The sequence below is a fragment of the Chanos chanos genome, chromosome 1 (assembly GCF_902362185.1).
Source record: "Chanos chanos chromosome 1, fChaCha1.1, whole genome shotgun sequence".
In the NCBI taxonomy this organism is placed as follows: Eukaryota; Metazoa; Chordata; class Actinopteri; order Gonorynchiformes; family Chanidae; genus Chanos; species Chanos chanos.
In genome coordinates this window covers 57,714,301-57,733,793 of record NC_044495.1, presented here as the reverse complement: position 1 = coordinate 57,733,793, position 19,493 = coordinate 57,714,301, and the positions used below count along the sequence as shown (strand labels likewise).

General features: G+C 43.8%; 1 protein-coding gene across 1 annotated transcript in view; it reads right to left on the bottom strand.

Moving 5' to 3' along the window:
- The window catches only part of gpat2 (glycerol-3-phosphate acyltransferase 2, mitochondrial), a 103,261-nt gene that overhangs the window by 11,066 nt on the left and 72,702 nt on the right, over window positions 1–19,493 (bottom strand). The window contains exons 10-19 of the mRNA XM_030766068.1: window positions 15,297–15,407; window positions 14,564–14,634; window positions 12,746–12,856; window positions 11,997–12,125; window positions 10,634–10,733; window positions 8,364–8,497; window positions 7,224–7,323; window positions 2,790–2,975; window positions 2,082–2,180; window positions 1,487–1,569 (exon numbers count right to left, since the gene is read on the bottom strand). Of these exons, the coding sequence (XP_030621928.1) occupies window positions 1,487–1,569; window positions 2,082–2,180; window positions 2,790–2,975; window positions 7,224–7,323; window positions 8,364–8,497; window positions 10,634–10,733; window positions 11,997–12,125; window positions 12,746–12,856; window positions 14,564–14,634; window positions 15,297–15,407 (1,124 nt within the window). The remainder of the gene's footprint in view (window positions 1–1,486; window positions 1,570–2,081; window positions 2,181–2,789; window positions 2,976–7,223; window positions 7,324–8,363; window positions 8,498–10,633; window positions 10,734–11,996; window positions 12,126–12,745; window positions 12,857–14,563; window positions 14,635–15,296; window positions 15,408–19,493) is intronic.

Sequence of the window (19,493 nt, the reverse complement as noted above, 5' to 3'; positions counted from 1 at the left end):
CTGTGTGTGTTACTGACAAGTCTCAGGAGAACTGCAGAAAAGAGCAAGTCGCAATTAAAGAATCGGCGTTTCGCTTTGTGCCGTGGGCATTCCAAAATCAACCGCGTTTAACCAGATTCACACCCCGTTTTCTTTACCGTGAGCATACATCCAGCTGCGAACAAAGCCAAATCAGAACTAAACAAAACTAGAGAAAAAAAGTAAAATTAAATGAAACATTCTGTGATAAACATGAACAATCTGGGTGACAGATGCAGAGATCAATGAAATTCTCAGGTTTGTCATCTTCAACCAGCCTAGTCCCTAGAAAATACAAAATTTTGCAAATATGCTAGATTAGACTAGATCATATTTGAACACGGATAACATATGGGCAATGTAATCAGAGCTGAGCTCATGCCAGTATGCATGTGCACACAAACACACACACACACACCCTCCTCAAACACTTGTGGACAACTTGAAGTTGTGTGTCACCCATCTGTTAAACTTAATAAATTCAGTCTGAATCACGTTTTAATGATACTGATTAGAGCTGTGGAACCCCATGGCCCGGGTCTGTGGAACAACGGCGCCCGTAGCCCATTACTGCAAACTGGGAGAGACTGGGAGAGACTGGGAGAGACGGAAAGAGAAAAGGAAAGTGCTGAGTTTCCACAAATGCACCACAGGATCAGAGGACTATTCAAACTCCAGATTTACACTAATCTAACCGATCTGCCAGAAGCAGACACACACTCTTCTCCCCATGAAGAATCATTCGGCTTTTTTTTTTTAACGACAAGATCCTCATTCAGAAGTCCACCGTCTAACCGTTCGTATTTCGACCAGTACTTTAACAGTTCAAACGGTACGCCAGCATTCAGCTGAGCAAAGCATTAAAAAAAACGCAACTCAGAGGGTCCTCACGTAATCAAACTTAATCGTAACCCGAAAAGAATCGAAATTCTTCGTTTGTAAGGGAAGAAACTCGGGCTGGGGGGAGGGGGGGGGGGGGGGGGGGGGTTATCGGATTTACTCGGTCGTGTGTGTTTGGAGCGTGTGCTGATGCTGCCATTTTAAATATGGAGAGAAGTTCACCCCAGGTATGCAGTTTCCTGTAAACACGCTGAGTCAGCGACGGCCGGCCTTTACTCCTGAACCCCCACCAGCGTTTCCTCTTCTTCTTCTTCTTTTTTTTTTTTTTTTTTAATGCAACCAAACAGACTTCAATAAAAAAAACAAAACAGGAGAAAACCGGGACAAAGAAGAAAAGGGACAGAGCGAGAACACAGCCCGATGGATTAAGAAATCGATGGAGGGATAACACAGACGGAAGCACGCAGAGATTAAAGGGTGAGATTGGGGTGGAAGCGATGAAAAGATGAAACCTCCCACGGACAGCTGGGAAAAGAAAGGGATGACTGCGGCGAGGAAAGAAAGAGAGAAGACGGCGGGAGAGGTAAAGATGTTTGATCGCAGGAGGCTGGGGAGTGACTTTTAGCACCTGTTGTGAAGCACAGCAGGCAACAGCAGCTCCTGCAGGGGGCGCCCTCTGTCCACACGACACTTACCCGACTCACACATCTCCTACAGAGAGAGAGAGAGAGAGAGAGGACTAAATGATGAAGTAGAGAATACAGATAGCCATGATAGAAACAGACAGAGAGGAAGCAGACACAGCAGGATGTGTGTGTGTGTGTGTGTGCATGCGTGTCTGTAACAGTGTGTGTGGGTGCTTGTGTTTGTGTTTGTAAATAAAAACAGAATGTGTGAATTTAGACTCTGGTCAGACCATCTTTCATGTGTGTGTGTGTGTGTGTGTGTGTCAGTGTGCCTGAGTGTAGTTGTGGGTGTGTGTGTTTGTGTACCTGTGTGTGTGTGCTTGTGTGTGTTTGAGTACCTGTGTGTGTGCAGTTGTGTGTGTACGTGTGTTTGTGTACTTGTGCGTGTGTTGTGTGTGTGTATAGTTGTGGGTGTGTGTGTTTGTGTACCTGTGTGTGTGCAGGTGTGTGTGTGTGTTTGAGTACCTGTGTGTGTGCAGTTTTGTGTGTATGTGTGTTTGTGTACTTGTGCGTGTGTTGTGTGTGTGTGAGTCATACTTTCAGAGAGAAGGCCTGGGCAAAATGGATCCTAACACTCCCTCTCTGATCTCCCCTCAGCAGGGAAACGACAAACCACAGAGCAGCCAGCCAGCCAGCCTGGACACACACACACACACACACACACACACACACACACACACACACAGAGAGAACGAGAAGATAAAAACAACTTGCAACAAAACACAGAGCAATACAAATAAAATCATTGACACACAAAACACACAAACACACACACACACAGGACAAGATGATAAACAACACACAACAAAACACAGAGCAATACAAATAAAATCATCCACACACATGCACACACACAGTCAGTCAGAGAAAGGAATAAACAAACAATTCAAACATAAGAATGTATTTAAGTGTGTGCACACAGACACACACACACACACAGACACACACACACACACACACACAGATGACTCATGGGCAATTCTGAGAAACCAGCTTTCAGTCTCATTAGATCCTAATGGTGCTCGACCATTAGAGGAGAAATTAGTGACTGTAATCTTCATAATAACCGCCGTTTATTAGCAAAGAGACGACGCATTAGTACGATTTCAGTTTTGTTTTCCCAACGCACACACAAACACCAAAACACACACTTGTGGAACTCTTGTGCACAAACATACCTACAAACTCATTCACACACACACACACACACACATTAGTTTATTCATTACTCTACAGGCTGTGTACCTGAAGCGCTGTAGACTGGTAGGGAGGGCAGTCGTAAGAGATGCCTACCGGTACCACACTGACGTCGGGCACCAGGCCGTCTGTTAGGGCCTGTCTGACACGTGCCAGCCACTGGCTCCCGTGCCCACTGTGCTCATCAATACCAATGCTCAGACTCTCACCCGAACACAAGAGCTCTCCGACCAACTAGAGAGAGAGAGAGAGAGAGGGAAGAAGAGAGAGAAAGAGAGAGAGGGAAGAGGAGAGAGAAAGAGAGGGGGGGAGAGAGAAAGAGAGGGAAGAGGAGGGAGAAAGAGAGAGAGAGAGAGAGAGAGAGAGAGAGAGAGAGAGAGAGAGAGGGAGGGAGGGAGGGAGGGAGGGAGAGAGAGAAAGAGAGAGAGAGAGAGAGAGAGAGTGACAGACAGTCAGAGATGCATCTGATAATGACACCAGAGGGAGGAGAGACATCTCTGTCTCTGTGAAGAGAGAAAAATTACGATGGTAAGATAAAGAACGCAGACAACAATAACGGCTGTGCTCTTCAAAAAGTTACGCAACTATATGAGAGCGAGAGAAAGAAAGAGAGAGGGAAAGACAAAGAGAAAGGGGGTGAGAAAAGGAAAGACTGCGGTTCTGACGAGTTGACTGATTTAAAGGTATGTCCTAACTCACATTTGATGGCAGAAAAGGGGGAGAGAGAGCGAGAGAGAGAGAGAGAGAGAGAGAGGTATGAAAAGGGCTGTAGGACACATTTTCAACACAGTGAGGCCAGAAACTCAATTGTTACTGAACTGCCACAACATCAATAAAAAAAATAAAACTGATTGTAAAAAGAAAAAAAAAAAACCCAGCCAAACTCAAAGACCATCTAAGCACACAGACAAAAAAAAGATTTTTCACTACTCACTCTCAGCACACACAGCAAGAGAGAGAGAGACACTAAAGAGAGAGAGAGAGAGAGAGAGCGACAGTAAAGAGAAAGAGAGACAGTAAAGAGAAAGAGAGACACTAAAGAGAGAGAGAGAGAGAGACAGTAAAGAGAAAGAGAGACACTAAAGAGAGAGAGAGAGAGAGACAGTAAAGAGAAAGAGAGACAGTAAAGAGAAAGAGACACTAAAGAGAGAGAGAGAGAGAGAGAGAGAGAGAGAGAGAGAGAGAGTAAAGAGAAAGAGATATGCTAAAGAGAGAGAGAGAGAGAGCGACAGTAAAGAGAAAGAGAGACAGTAAAGAGAAAGAGAGACACTAAAGAGAGAGAGAGAGAGTAGAGAGAGAGAGAGAGAGACAGTAAAGAGAAAGAGAGACAGTAAAGAGAAAGAGACACTAAAGAGAGAGAGAGAGAGAGACAATAAAGAGAGAGAGAGAGTAAAGAGAGAGAGAGAGAGAGAGAGAGAGAGAGAGTAAAGAGAGAGAGAGACAGTAAAGAGAAAGAGAGACAGTAAAGAGAAAGAGAGACAGTAAAGAGAAAGAGAGACACTAAAGAGAGAGAGAGAGTAGAGAGAGAGAGAGAGAGAGACAGTAAAGAGAAAGAGAGACAGTAAAGAGAAAGAGACACTAAAGAGAGAGAGAGAGAGAGAGAGACAATAAAGAGAGAGAGAGAGTAAAGAGAGAGAGAGAGAGAGAGAGAGAGTAAAGAGAGAGAGAGAGAGAGAGAGAGAGTAAAGAGAGAGAGAGACAGTAAAGAGAAAGAGAGACAGTAAAGAGAAAGAGACACTAAAGAGAGAGAGAGAGTAAAAAAAGTAAGACATGGTAACGAACACGTTGGAGGAGAAGAGGAGCCACAGTTAAGCGGCTGTAAAATGATCTGAGGGGAAAGGTTTGGGGGGGGGGGGGGTGGGATTAAACCCGGCACGCAGCCGTAGATTCACCATCTGGTTCTCAGTCAAACAGGATGAAACAGAGGTAAATTCCCCCCCATCAACCTCATCCCAAACAGACCCTGAGCACACAGTGTTTCATTCCGTCTGCTAATGTGACTCTGATTCACTGGTAATCCGTTTGTCTGTGATTAATTAGTAAGTGCGTGTCCGCAAGCTGTTGGTTTTGAGTTTTAATTTCATTGTTAATATTTCAGTCACCACACACTTCATCTTCATCAGGAGATGTGTGGCAGATGGCAGAACATCAGTGAGCACCTCTCACATACACTCAGTCTCTCTCTCTCTCTCTCTCTTACTCTCACACACACACACACACACACACACACACACACGCGCACACACACACACACACACACAGACACAATGGTAAGAGCTCTTGAGGAGTGTGCAGTAAATCAGTGTGGGAGAACAGCCTGTTCAGTCAGCTCTCTCTCTATTAGCATTTCCTCCCAGTCAAACCACAACCTTAGACTCATTCTCCACTTAAAGCCGAGCCCTATCGCGAACGATTCGTTCTTTCTGAACGAATCTTTTAACTGAACGAAATGATCCAGTTCACTTCCACGCGACGTGTTGTTCCTTCGGTTAATTAACATCTCTCTTGCCTTCTTTTCTTGGTTTTTTTTTTTTGGACGGTTGGCAGAGACGTGACTGCTATAACAGCCTATTTCTTCCTTTTAGGTGACTGACACTTGCACGAGTGAATAGCCTCTGAAGGGCAGGGCTGTGTTTATTAAAGGAGCATTGTCATTGGTTGAGAGAACATACTGAATGTATACATCACCCAGTGATGCAGTGACACTTAACGCGCTGGAGTCTAAACTCCAACTGAATCCTGTTTCACATCTGCATGGGAAAAAGAAAAGAAAAGAAAAGAAAAAAAGAAAAAGAGAGAAAAAGGGGGGCATCTCGTTTGTGAAACTGATAAACCGAACAGACCCAAATGAAACGCTCCGTTTTACGGTCACTGAATGAGTTTCTGGATCGTTGTTAATATTTCAGTCGCCACACACTCACACACACACTTCATCTTCATCAGGAGATCTGTGGCAGCTGTTAGAACATCGGCGAACACCGAACCGGCTGTCAAAAACTCAGCAGTAAGTCGTAATTAAGATGACACGGTTACATCTCACTTTGTAACGCCTTGTTACACGACACTTTCGGGCAAACCAGTGGTGCCACTGGATGAAGCAATGAAATTCTGAATGAAGGATCTAAGGGGCCTCCCGGTTCCAGCAACAAGAGAGGACCTTTTGACACTGTCTCAGGTGCAGTCGAAAACATAATCATCTCAAGGGACGAGGTGTGTGAAGTTGCTGGAGACAGAGCACTGGCCATGACGGGGATTGTCTCCACACGATACAGACAAAACTGCGGGTGTGGACGACAGGCCGTGAAACCGCACTGCATTAGACACCGGGAAGTGTTCCGTGCCAAAGTGACTGAACAAGGGGAATTCGACGATTACGCTCCCGTCTGAAACTGGTGCGGAATACTGCGATGTAACCTAGCACTCGGACGTGCGATGGCCTCGTCACGACTCCGTTCTGAAACGACTCTATTCCCTGTTGTTTGAGACTGATTGATTTTTGGGACAGAAGGATCCGACCCTGGTTGAACTCCGTGACCCCGTGTTGTCGGCTGACCTGACCTTCTCACTCGGCCTCGCCGACCAGCCTTTTTTCGCCGACCAGTCTTTTTGAGAGACAAACCAGCGACCGCAATGCCGCACGCTTCCCCATTTTCCAAATATTTATCGAGAGTTTTCCAAATGCCAGCATTCCTGGGAAAACGGGGAAATACGTGACGACGTTCACGCGAGTGATCGTGGTGCTCAAGCAGCTCTTCCGAGACTTTGCCTCCGTTTAGTCACAAAGACATTAACCTGGTTTCAAGCCCTTTCTCTGTTGATGTGGGTAGAGTACTGGGCATACAGTTTGAACTTGATGAGATACAAAGCGACGATACCCTCCACAGTCTCCATCTACAGGAGTCCGTAAAAAAACCCACGTCCGCCAACAAGGCGCGCTGATCCGGAGGAACGCTGGGGTTCCATCGGCTCCAAATGCGCGCGTGCAGGCGTGCGCTAACTTTTCCTCTACTGACGCTAAACAAGAGCCTAGTGAGAACGTGTTCCCAATGCGACGTGTTCCCAATCTCTACAACAACACTTACACCTGATTGGACAGCGATTCTTCAGTCTAAGTAAGGGCCTCAGTATTCCCTGTTAGCAGTGTCATTCACTGGTGAGTAAAATTTCAAAAGTCTTATAGGTGTATTCATAAGTTATATAATTATTCAGATAAAACTTCTAAAGCTTGCAGTACAAATTGCTTAAAAGTCACCTATTAGGGTAGTCCCCCAAATGAAAAGGTAATTTCGTCAAGCAGAATGCACCTATACCCTGTATTATAAGTTTATTTTTTATTATAACAGGTTGCCGGTGATCTCTGACTCCCTACTTTTTCCCCCATCTGGCCCCCAATAGGGAAAAGTAAAGGAAAAAAAAAAGAAAAATAGGTTTGGACACTTGTGACCTGGGTTGACTGAAGCAACAGACAGGATGTCCACTCACTGAGGTCATGAGTGATGAATAGAGATGGTCCATCTCAGCATCTCCCTCTGTGATTACGTCGTCTGGGAAAAGGAGGACGCCTAGTTTCTTAAGAAGAACCCTGCGGATAAGGGAGACAAAAAAACAAAAACAAAAAACAAATAAACGAAAACAAAACAAACAAACAAACAAAAAACATCATTCAGCTCAAACCCTTCATGCCGAGCGCCTTCGTGGGTCGGGCTGAGAGAGGCCAAAAAAAAAAAATCAATGTCAGGCTTTTCCAGGCAACCCCCCCCGTCTAAATACGATCACAGAGAAAAATTCAAGCTAGAGAGAGAACGCTACTTCCATCTTTGGAAACTGATGAACAAAGATACTGTTATGAGAGAGTTATCAGAGCACAAAGCGGAACATTCAACATATAATCTGGCAGTATGTGCTACATAAACAGAACGCGACACGTCAGAGCGTGGCTTTTATATCAGATGGTTATCTGTAGCGTTTTTTTTTTTTTTTTTAAAAAAAACAGTGTATCTTAATGAGCTTTCAGATTTAATGAATTACACAAATATTAAAAGTCTAAAGTAAACAGAGAGCTGTCCGTGTAAGGAAAGGCGACCCGTTTGAGTAAACACATTGACGGGGAAGGGCGCTTGGGAAAACTGCTGCGTTCAGCAATCAGAGTACTGGGGGGATTAATGAGCACAAATGTTCTCCTTTGACCCATACAGCACAGCCAAGGCCTCGCGAACCCGCGTTCGCTAAGCGGTTTAAACCGTACGGAGAACATCAGAGAGGTGCCTGGGAAAATCGGTGAGCAAGACAGAGTTGACTGCCACCGATTTTTTTTTTTTCAGTTATTTCAGGCCGGGTACGAAGAAACTGTTAAGTTTTTGCAAATGGATTGGAGGAACGGGTTCCAAGGACACGGAGATGAATCATATTCAGTGACTCAAGAAAGTGATTATATGCCAAGTACCTTCATCAACCTTGGCTCTGCAAGGCTGGAGAAGAGCATGGCAGTTTGGAGTTGTTGCTTTGTGTGCCTAAGTCTAGCATTCGTGGTCCAACAAAGGTGTGTGTGTGTGTGGGTATGTGTGTGTGTGTGGTTTGTGTCCGTCGTGTGTGTGTGTGTGTGTGTTTGTTGTTTTTTTTTACCTGAACCAGGTGCGATGGACTTGGCCTGTGTAGACCGTGTAAGGGACACGCAGGCTGTGACAGAAGAGAACCAGAGAGATCAGAGCCTGGTCCAGACAGCTCTGACGCACGGACACAAAGACCAGTGGAGATTTCTGCAACACACACACACACACACACACGTACAGAGTTCAGTTACAGTATATGAGCATCCCAAAACAGGACTCTCCCTCCCTCCCTCCCTCCCACCCACCGACAAACAAACAAACAAACAAACAAAACACACACACACACACACACAAACGGCTGCTTTGTCCTCTGTTTGACACATGCTGTACCACCAACACTAGACTTTCAAACACTTAAAGTCTAAACATTGTGTTTACAATGCAGAGACAAACCCCTCAAGGATCCACCTGAACCTACACTCACTCACTCTAAGTCCCTAACTCAACTCGATAACAGCAGGAGAGAGGCAAGAGGAAAAAAAAAAAAAAAAAGAAAAAAAAGGAGAAAGCTTCACAAACACCCTTAGAGAGAGAGAGAGACTTGCAGGCGCCCGGTGACTGTCCTCTTCAGTTGGCTCAAATGCCTGCCAGGGGAAAAGAACTATATTCACTCTTGAGTTGTGCGGTAAATGCTTCGTCTGTCTCCGTTGTGTCACTTTTGTGCCCTCGAACAAGGTCTGAAACCCCAAATTACTCCAGAGAGGCCTAAGATGATTGAGTTTCTCTCCCTTTTTTGCTGAAATAATGGGGTAAAGCGGAGGGCGAGCATTGTCTAAAAATGGAGAGTTATTTGGGCGACTCTGGCAGGGGCCTTGTGGTTACGAGTGCTGTAGGTAGGAACAGCTATGAAAACAAATCACCAGGACCTAAGCCGTTTGAAGCCCGTCGTCCAGAATACTCCAGAAATGCAAAACAATTTGTTCCCGTGGACTACGTCCAAATGCTATGGGCTTTCCGTTTTTATTTTTCCTTCTGTTCTCTCATTCTCTCATATTTATTTTCTGTTATTTGGCATTTCCGTGGCGGTCCCAAAGGAGCTCTGCCAGCCTGCGGTCAGGGATCGAGACTTCGCTTCACTGGACGGTTAAACCCCAAATTAACACGACGTGCGGGGAGCTCTGCGCTACGTGCCCTGATTTAAGCGCCGTAGCGCAAGACTAGTTGACAGTGGCGGTGACCGTTCGCCAGCCTCGCGACTCACGGCGAAAAGTAGGACTTGAACCAGTTTTTTTTTGGTTTTTTGGGTTTTTTTGCAGCGTTCCGCAGGAATGGCATCACTCGCGCTGCGCGGCGGCTGACAAGAAAAGTAGAGCACGAAAACCGCGAACCGCATCAATCTGAATCAAAGAGTTCACTCCTCTCGATACAACCGAGACTGAAAAAAAAACAAAACAAAAAAGACCCGCAAAAGAGAGAGGGAGAGAGAGAGAGAGAGAGAGAACAGAAGGGAGAGATTACGTTCAATGTTCGATATTCCTCGTGTCGCGGCTCTGGGTCAGTATAATGCTTATTGCTGGGGCGGTTCCATTCCGATTGCGATCACAAGGTCGATACCATTTCGCAAGCTCCTTGCCACGGAGCAAAGGTCGACGCTGGTCTACATGTTTTGTCTATAGGCATGTCTGGGAGTTCTGACAGATGGTCCCTGGAGAGTTGTGGTTTTTCTGCTCTCAAGAGTCTCTCTTTTACTTTGCTTAGGACATTTGCTGCCACATGTTAAGTTACATGTGACTGAAGGCTCTAGGGTAATCTTAGGTAAAAACCTTTCTACAATAACATAAAAGCAAACACTGATAATATTACATACACACATACACACAGGAGAAAATGAGAGAAATAGAGAGAGAGAGAGAGAGAGAGAGGGGGGGGGGGACAAAGAAAGTAACTGTTCTCCCTCAGAGACTTTCATCTGTGATGCACAACATGTCCAAATGGAGCTCCAGCTGAAAACAGAGGCATTTATATAGAGCTAAATAGAGCATTAGAGAAAGAGAGAGAGAGACAGGAGAAGGAAAGGTTGACGATGAGAGAGCAGAGAGAGAGAGAGAGAGAGAGAGAGAATGGGGGAGGGTCGACCGATTTTGCGACTAATTGAGCGAAATACATGTTGACTCAATCGTAACATAAGTGACACGTGCGCTCTAAACGGTCCCCTGGGGAGGAAGAGAGGATGGGAGGCAAAGGAGGAGGAGGAGGAGGAGGAGGAGGAGAGTGTGAGGTTACGGGAAGAATAGATGGGGGACGAGATTGCAGAAGGGGAGCGCGTGTGTGTGTGACTGTTACCAGCTGTGTGGCTCTGTGAAGTGCGGCCAGTTGGTTGAGGTTGACCTGCACGCTACAGAAGACGACATTTAAAAGCTTCAGCAAAAACCAGCCGGCCAGCCTGAGAGAGAGAGAGAGAGAGAAAGAGAGAGGGAGAAAGAGAGAAAGAGAGAGGGAGAAGGCAAGACTCAGGGTCACTTGACTGTACCAGATCCACAAATGCAGTCCAAAAAAAAAAAGGAAAAAAGAAAGAAAGAAAAAAAGAACCGTTTTTACTGTGATGAAAAGTTAAGGCCATGAGACTAAACTGAAAACTTAACCAAGTATTGAACAGAAGAAAAAAAAAGGAAAGAGGGGAAAAAACATCAGGCACAAAGCGGATTTCTCTGACGTGAGGGTGTGTACAGAACCTTGATTAAGCTGCGTATTCATAAGATGAGAGATGTATCGGTCATAGCTGGACGGATGATGACTGCTCAAATGAAATCCGCGTCACCGTTTCCCTTTTCAGAAAGATGTACTTTTCATGGTCCCATTTAAGACTCTACTGTTTCAAAATTTATTTATTTATTTCTCTTTGATTCAAAACTGCCATGGCATATGTCAAACACGATTAAAAAAAAAAAAAAAAAATCAAAACTGGAAGGAGAGGAAACACGATGGTAATGAAATCAGTGGATTGGCCTCCGTGAAGTTTTTTTTGTTGTTGTTGTTGTTGTTAGTTACACGTTATTCCTCATCAGAATGACATAAAAACACTTTATTTTCATAAACAGCATGGGGTTTTGTCAAATGAGTCAAAGAAATTATGCGAATTGCCCTGATAAAGGGGTTGAGGCTCTAGAGGCTCCCTGTGTCTACAGAAAGTAACATGCCCAGCAGACGTTGTTGTACCTACTTCTGGAATTTGCCTACTGCTTTGAGGTCACCATCAATTTTCAGACTTCAGAAACACACAATCAGTTCCATTTATTATGTTTAGTGCGAGGGAGATCATTTTATGTAGGCATAAAAAAAAGTTGATTTTTTTTTTTCCCCCCCCCCCCAAGCATTTGGTTTTCTGCTTAGTGAGAATTGGATGATTCCTTTTCTGCAACCACCTCACATGACTGAAGCAAACATTTCATTGGCCCATAGATTTAACACTGTTTTACTTTGAAGAGAGAGAGAGAGAAAGAGAGGGGGAGTGAGAATAGAGAGAGGGAAGGAGAGAGAGAGTGAGACACAGACAGAGAGACAGAGAGTGAGAGAGACACAGACAGAGTGAGAGAGAGAGAGTGAGACACAGACAGAGAGTGAGAGAGAGGGAGGGAGTGAGAATAGAGAGAGAGAGAGAGAGAGAGAGAGAAAGAGAAATCGGACGGCTATGAAGAGCCAGTCGGACCGGAGCAAAGTGGGGGAGATGCCTGTATGAACGAGGCGCAGGATTCTTCTGGAAGGCCCTGTGGTGACGGGCCCCGCTGTGGCGCTGTCCTGGCCCGGGCCGTGTGCTGCTGTCAGAGCCTGCTTCACCCTGGGTAAACACAGCAGAGCTGATACAGCAGTCATAGGACAGCAGCCGGCAACCAGAACAAAGAGAAGCACTGTGAGCCCAGACGCAAACACACACACACACACACGCGCGCGCATGCATGTATGCGCACACACACACACGCTCCCCCAAAGCACACGCATAACGCATCAACAAAACAGAGTTGTTTATGGCCCTGGAGTCCAAAACACACCAATGGTGTTTTAGGCTGTAAAGGTTATTCAAAGGTCAGGGCTCAAATTAAATTAAAGCCTACGGCGAGAGAGAGAGAGAGAGAGAGAGAGAGAGAGAGAGGGAGAGGGAGAGAGAGAGGGGGGAGAGGGAGAGGGAGAGAGAGTGGGTGGGTGTGTGTGGACAGAAAAGTGAAGAGAGAAAAGTAAAAGGAGAAAAAAGTAACAGGGGAGAAAAGCAGAAGAGGAGAAGAAATAAAAAGATAGGAAAAGACAGGAAATAGAGTATTGGGAGCTGGTGTTTGACACTCTGATAATACAGACAGAATCATGTATGAGTTGTGGGAGTCAGTGTGTGTGTGTGTGTTTTTTTAAAAGAGAGATTGTGCAGTGGTCCTGTTTAAAAGGCTGTTCCTGAGTGTGTAGCTCAACCTGTCAGTGCTGTACACCCTGATGAGTCTGTCCTCAGCAGGGCTGGAGTAGACTTTACAGCTGCCCACAAAGAGAATGCAACACATTCTTCTGACCAGCCAGCCACGATACCTGAGACACACACACACACACACACACACACACACACACACCCCATTAATACAGGGGAAGAAAAAACCCTAGTACAATAAGCAGTACATGTATTGAGCTACAGTCTCCTTCTCAAATACGCAGGGAATTTTATTCTCAAATTATACTTATACTTTCACAAAAAATAATGTTTTAAGATCTTGTCAAACTTTGAGTCTCTCTCTGCCATCTGTGCTCTTTTACTCCAAACAAAAACGTTCTATCAGGTTCGAATCTGGACAACGAGAGAACTGTTTATGGACGACAGTAACTTGAGGCACACTTAAGATGCGCTGCCTCACAATGGAAGATCCATTTTAGAGCCAAGTCTCATCTTCCTGCCAGATGGAATCAGGGTTTTTTTTTTGTTTTTTTTTTATGGCCAAAAGGCCAGGTCTTTTCGGTACCCATTTGAGCTCGTAACTCAACTAATCTTACGAACCGGCCCCGCAGCAGCCAATGCAAAACGGGCCTTTAAAGAGAGGAACCACTGACATAACACAGAGTGACCGTAACTGTAAGTGTCCTGGTTCCCAAACTTGAACCCAAAGTAATGGAGCCAGCCAAAAAGCTTCATTTTCGGTCGTTTCGCTGTCGTTTATCGTTCAACACCCATTTTCCATCAAAGTCCCTCTTCCATCTGTCGTTATCCAGACGCTTGTTTTTCTTCATTGTCTCCAATATAGTTGTTTTTTTTTCTTTTGGTAACCTTTTTTTAAAAAAGCCATCATTTTGAAAAAGATGAAAATATCTGGAAAAGTTTGTGAATGTCCAGCAGTCATCCTTGTATTTTTCTGATTTTCTGCGCTACCACGGATACTTTTCTTTGTGACAGAGTTTACGTACATGTGAAATTTACTTCAACAGGCGAAGGCCATCTTTTCACAATATAACACCTTAAACTATTTTTTATTTATTTCTTTTTTTTTTTTAAATCTGAAAGCAACTTTCTTTGTTGATGTTGAGGATGAAACTTATGGTTGGGGGGGGGGGGGGGGGGGGGGGGGGGGGTGGGGGGGGGCGTTCTTGTTCGTGTAATTGTCAAGTCCAAAAGAACCACGCCTGAACCGATGTTGTCTCATTAAACGTAGAATCAGATATCGGAGGAAAGCAATCATGAGCCAATCAGCCGGGGCTAAAAAACCAATCACATTCCTGTTGTACGTCGAGCGTGAAACCTTAATGAGACCCTCAAATGCGAGCACATAGGCTTGATTTGGATTCTTCCTGACTGAGACGTCAAAAGCCTCGACAGAAATTCCAATACATGCCTTTGAAGCTCTTTTTGAAGCCTTTTTGAGACTGAGAGAATTGGACGTTCGCGGAGACCCAAAAAAAAAAAAAAAAAACGTTTTGTCTCCCATTTCACTTCCATTAATTTGCCTTGATGAAGAGCTTTCCAGGAAGCCAGAAAACCGCAGAATAATGGCCAGCTCATTGAGTGCTTGAGAGACAGGCTCAGCGGAGGTTCGAGACAGTCCTTCTTTTGCTTCACGTAACAACCTTTAATGGGAAAGATGGCATTTTCCAACCTCACACAGTCTCTCCCTGTAGAGGCAACGAGAGGCAGAGGGACATCTCTCATCCGAGAAGAAAAAAAAAAAAAAAAAAAACTCGTCTCAACGCTTTTTTTCCGCGTTGACGAGAGCTGTCGCTGTCAAGGGGACTGAAAGAGGAAGCTAGACTTACCTGGTGTGCGTCTCTTTCACATGCAGAACATTCTGGAAACCAAGGGATGGATGATGTAAGAGCTTCCAACCCTAAAGGGAGACGGGAGTCATTTTTTTTTGTGTGTGTGAAAAAGGAAGAATAGGCAAAGCAGCTTTAAAAAAGTTTAACCGAGTTCGGTTTTTTTTTTTCTGAATCTATTCGATTCATCTGATTTTTCGAGTTGAAGAGAGAGAGAGAGAGAGAGAAAAACCCGTGGATTTGGAACGGAAATCTCTAAATACAGAGAGCTCCGCCAATCCAACTTAAATCGAATTTATTTTCTTGCTCGAGCTCAACTTATTGAGGTTAAAAGCTTTGCTTTAGGCCTTAGCAGATGTTAGCTCCATGTGGGACTTGAACCAATTACCACCTGATTACTAATCCATTAACTGTAGATACTGCAACTCTGTATAATGGACCCAGAGGGACACAGGCTCCTGGAAATGAGCTTAGTCATCCAGAGTTTTCTGAAAATATTGTCATCTTGTGGTCGGACAAAACTCATTCATCATTATCCCTCTGGTCTATTTTTTTTTTCTTTTTCTTTTCTTGACTCTCAATCTTTGTTGTGTCTCGACTGAGGAAAGCACTGCCTTGTGTTTAAACTCTGCTCTGCTGGGTTAGGGATCGATTACTGATTCATCTCCAGAATGAGTTCTTCTGTCAGACAGAAACTGAGAATCCATCAGTCCATCTATCCATCCATCCTCACCAGGCTCTCTGGGGTGCACTGATGACAGCACTGCCCCACCAACGGCCTGAATTTGCCCAGGAAAGGCGACACAGCTTTCAGCTTCTTCCTGATCTTCACCCCCCAGGACCACTGTGAACATAAAAAAAAACTGGTTCATAAGCATGCACAGTTCACCCTACGTAGGCAAGCAATGCACAATGTCAACGAGAAAAATCAAAATACATTCAGTTAATACGCACATGCATTGTTTACATAATTTTATAGCATATATATGACAGACAGAGACATAGATAGATAGACAGACAGACAGAGACATAGACAGGCAGACAGAGACATAGACAGATAAATAGATAGAGACAGAGATAGATAGATAAATAGATAGACAGGCAGAGACATAGATAGATAGATAGATAGATAGATAGATAGATAGATAGATAGATAGATAGATAGATAGATAGATAGACAGGCAGAGACATAGATAGATAGATAGATAGATAGACAGGCAGAGACATAGAGAGATAGATAAATAGATAGACAGGCAGAGACATAGATAGATAGATAGACAGGCACAGATGTAGACAGACAGACAGAGACATAGACAGATAAATAGATAGATAGAGACAGAGATAGATAAATATATAGACAGGCAGAGACATAGATAGATAGATAAATAGATAGACAGGCAGAGACATAGATAGATAGATAGATAGATAGATAGATAGATAGATATACAGATAAATAGATAGACAGGCAGAGACATAGATAGATAGATAAATAGATAGACAGGCAGAGACATAGATAGATAGATAGATAGATAGATAGATAGATAGATAGATAGATAGACAGATAGCTAGACAGGCAGAGACATAGATAGATAGATAGATAGACAGGCAGAGACATAGATAGATAGATAAATAAATAGACAGGCAGAGACATAGATAGATAGATAGATAGATAGATAGACAGGCAGAGACATAGACAGACAGACAGAGACATAGACAGATAAATAGATATAGACAGAGATAGATAGATAAATAGATAGACAGGCAGAGACATAGACAGATAAATAGATAGATAGAGACAGAGATAAATAGATAGACAGGCAGAGACATAGATAGATAGATAGATAGATAGATAGATAGATAGATAGATAGATAGACAGGCAGAGACATAGATAGATAGATAGAGACATAGATAAATAGATAGACAGACAGAGAGATAGATAAATAGACAGATAGATAGACAGAGACAGAGACATAGACAGACAGACAGACAGAGACATAGACAGACAGAGACATAGACAGATAAATAGATAGACAGGCAGAGACATAGATAGATAGATAAATAGATAGACAGGCAGAGACATAGATAGACAGATAGATAGATAGATAGACAGATAGCTAGACAGGCAGAGACATAGATAGACAGATAGACAGGCAGAGACATAGAGAGATAGATAAACAGATAGACAGGCAGAGACATAGAGAGATAGATAGACAGGCAGAAACATAGACAGACAGACAGACACATAGACAGATAAATAGATAGATAGAGACAGAGATACATAAATAGATAGACAGGCAGAGACATAGATAGATAGACAGATAGATAGATAGATAGATAGATAGATAGATAGATAGATAGATAGATAGACAGATAGACAGGCAGAGACATAGATAGATAGATAGACAGGCAGAGACATAGATAGATAGATAAATAGGTAGACAGGCAGAGACATAGATAGATAGATAGATAGATAGATAGATAGACAGATAAAGAGATATATTTGTAGAGCCGATGAGGTGAACTTCACACACACATTCAGAGTTCACGCGAAATAAAAAGAAAAAGTGGAACCTGCCAGTGGAAGTGACAGAAATGTCACTGGCGGTATCGCCTGCGTCGTTAAAACTCTAGAGCAGATGTGACAAAGAGATCACATTTTATAAGACTCGCCTCTCTCTCTCTGCTCCCACCTGCAATTCAGCATCTATTACCTTCCCTTTAGTTCATCAGCTCTCAGAGCGGACGAGCGAAGAGATGCGCGTGAACGCATGCCAGGGCGGAGAGAGAACTCCGCCGGGAAAGTAAAAAAAAAAACAAAAAAAAAAAATCACGAATACATTCATGAGTGAAGACTGCAGTTAGATAACTAATACATTACTGTGCATGGCATAATGAATTTGCTGATGACAGGACTTGAGTCACAAGACGCATGAGCAATGAATTATGCCCCGCACAATACAACCGTGATGGCTTCAATTCAAAATAACAGCCATTAGGCTGTTACACTGCAGAGACAGATAAGACTCAAGACTGGAGACTGGAAGATTGATTTCTGTTTTATTAATGTTTTCTGAGACGGACACTTTTACAACATCAGAAGAAAAAAAAAAAGAAAAAAAAAAAAGCTAATCTCTGTGGTAATATCATTCATAGTAATCAATTTTTAAATAATGATTAGATAATGGACTGAGAGAAATAGCACCCAAGTTAATTCCTTTTAATATCCTTCCTGCAAGAGACAATCGACCACGCTTCTGAAGCTCAAAGCTGCTCTCTCTCTCTCTCTGTCTCTCTCTTCTCCCTGGGCCTGTGGTCAAACGAAACATGCATCTGACATCATGCCGCGTCCAAATGGCCAAAGATGATGAATTATGCTCTTGTGGGGGTTTTTTTTTTTTTTTGCTTGTTTGTTTGTTTTCATTTTAACTGAAATTCATCATGTGATTTCTAGTAGATGAGTGGCTTATTTTGGGAAGCTTCTTAGTTAAGGAAGAGAAAAAAAAAAAAAAACCCAACTGCAAATGTAAAAAAATGCAAAGACTGAAAACAGAGGGGACGCCTGACCAAACGACTGGTAATGTATTTCTAAAATCTAAAGCTGTTGGGCGAGGAGCGGCACGGTGGCGCAGCGGGTAGCGCTGCCGCCTCACAGCAAGAGCGTCTCGGGCCCTGTGTCTGTGTGGAGTTTGCATGTTCTCCCCGCGCCCCTCCTCCCCCCGGGTCTGCGTGGGTTTCCTCCGGTTTTTCTCTCCCACAGTCCAAAGACATGCAGGTTGGAGCGAATTGGAGACACTAAAATTGCCCCAGGGTATGAATGTGTGTGTGTGTGTGTGTGTGTGTCTGTCTGTGTGTCTGCCCTGCGATGGACTGGCGACCTGTCCAGTGTGTTTCCCCCGCCTTTCGCCCAATGAATGCTGGGATAGGCTCCAGCACCCCCCACGCGACCCTACGTAGCTGTTTGGCTGAGAAAATCAGTAGAAAAAACATTTGGAAAAAAAAAAAGTTCGATGTGCTGAGAAAAAACACAGTAAGAAAAAGACTGTTCTAACGTCGTGACAGGCTAAAAAAAAAAAAAGAAAGTCATTTGACTTCAGAACATTCTGGAAACGGGCCTGCCTTCTTAAAAATTTCGGGGGGGGGGGGGGGGGGGGGGTGATGTAAGAGCACTGATCCAAGCAGCACATGAATGACTGGGTAATTCAATCGCTACGAATTACTAGATAATCCAATCGCTGGTTCAATTCCACCTCTGTCCAGAAACCGTTTGAACCAAGGTAAGAGGACATGTGAGGTGATGTGGTTTAAAGACACTGGGATCTTGCTCTGCTTCCAAATGGACTCATATAGTAGGTTTTTTTTTCTTTCTTTCTTTCATTTTGTTTGGCAAAAAAAAAAAAAAAATCTTCTATGCATAAAGTAGAGGGAGGATATAAAAAAAAAAAAAACTTTTTGTAACTTGGCATACTAATGTTTGTCTCTTTGCAGTCTTGTATAACCAGTCTTCCATTCCCTGCTGGTTTTAACACCCCCCCGCCCCCCCCCCCCCCCCCCCCCCCCCCCCCCCCTTCGCCACCCACCTCCCCCTCATTTTAAGTAACAGACTGAGACAGAAGGTGAAACACAGGCATGGGTGCGCATGCTTTATCTATGCAGAAAGAGTTTTTGTTGTCTTCAACACTAGTCCCTGGTTTTGAATTAATTTCATCAGCAAAGTGTTCCTGTAATCAATATTAATGTAAATCACAATATGATATATTTAAGCGTATAAAACAATCATTTTGGAGACAAAAAAAGGGAAAGTCAGAGTTTTGTCGTACTGAAAGGCTGGTGCTCCTGAATATATTATTTCAATCAGAGTTTTCTTCTCCCGCTAGATAAAATTCTAGACATGCACCCCCTACTGAAAAGCTTCAAAAGGTGTTTCGAAAT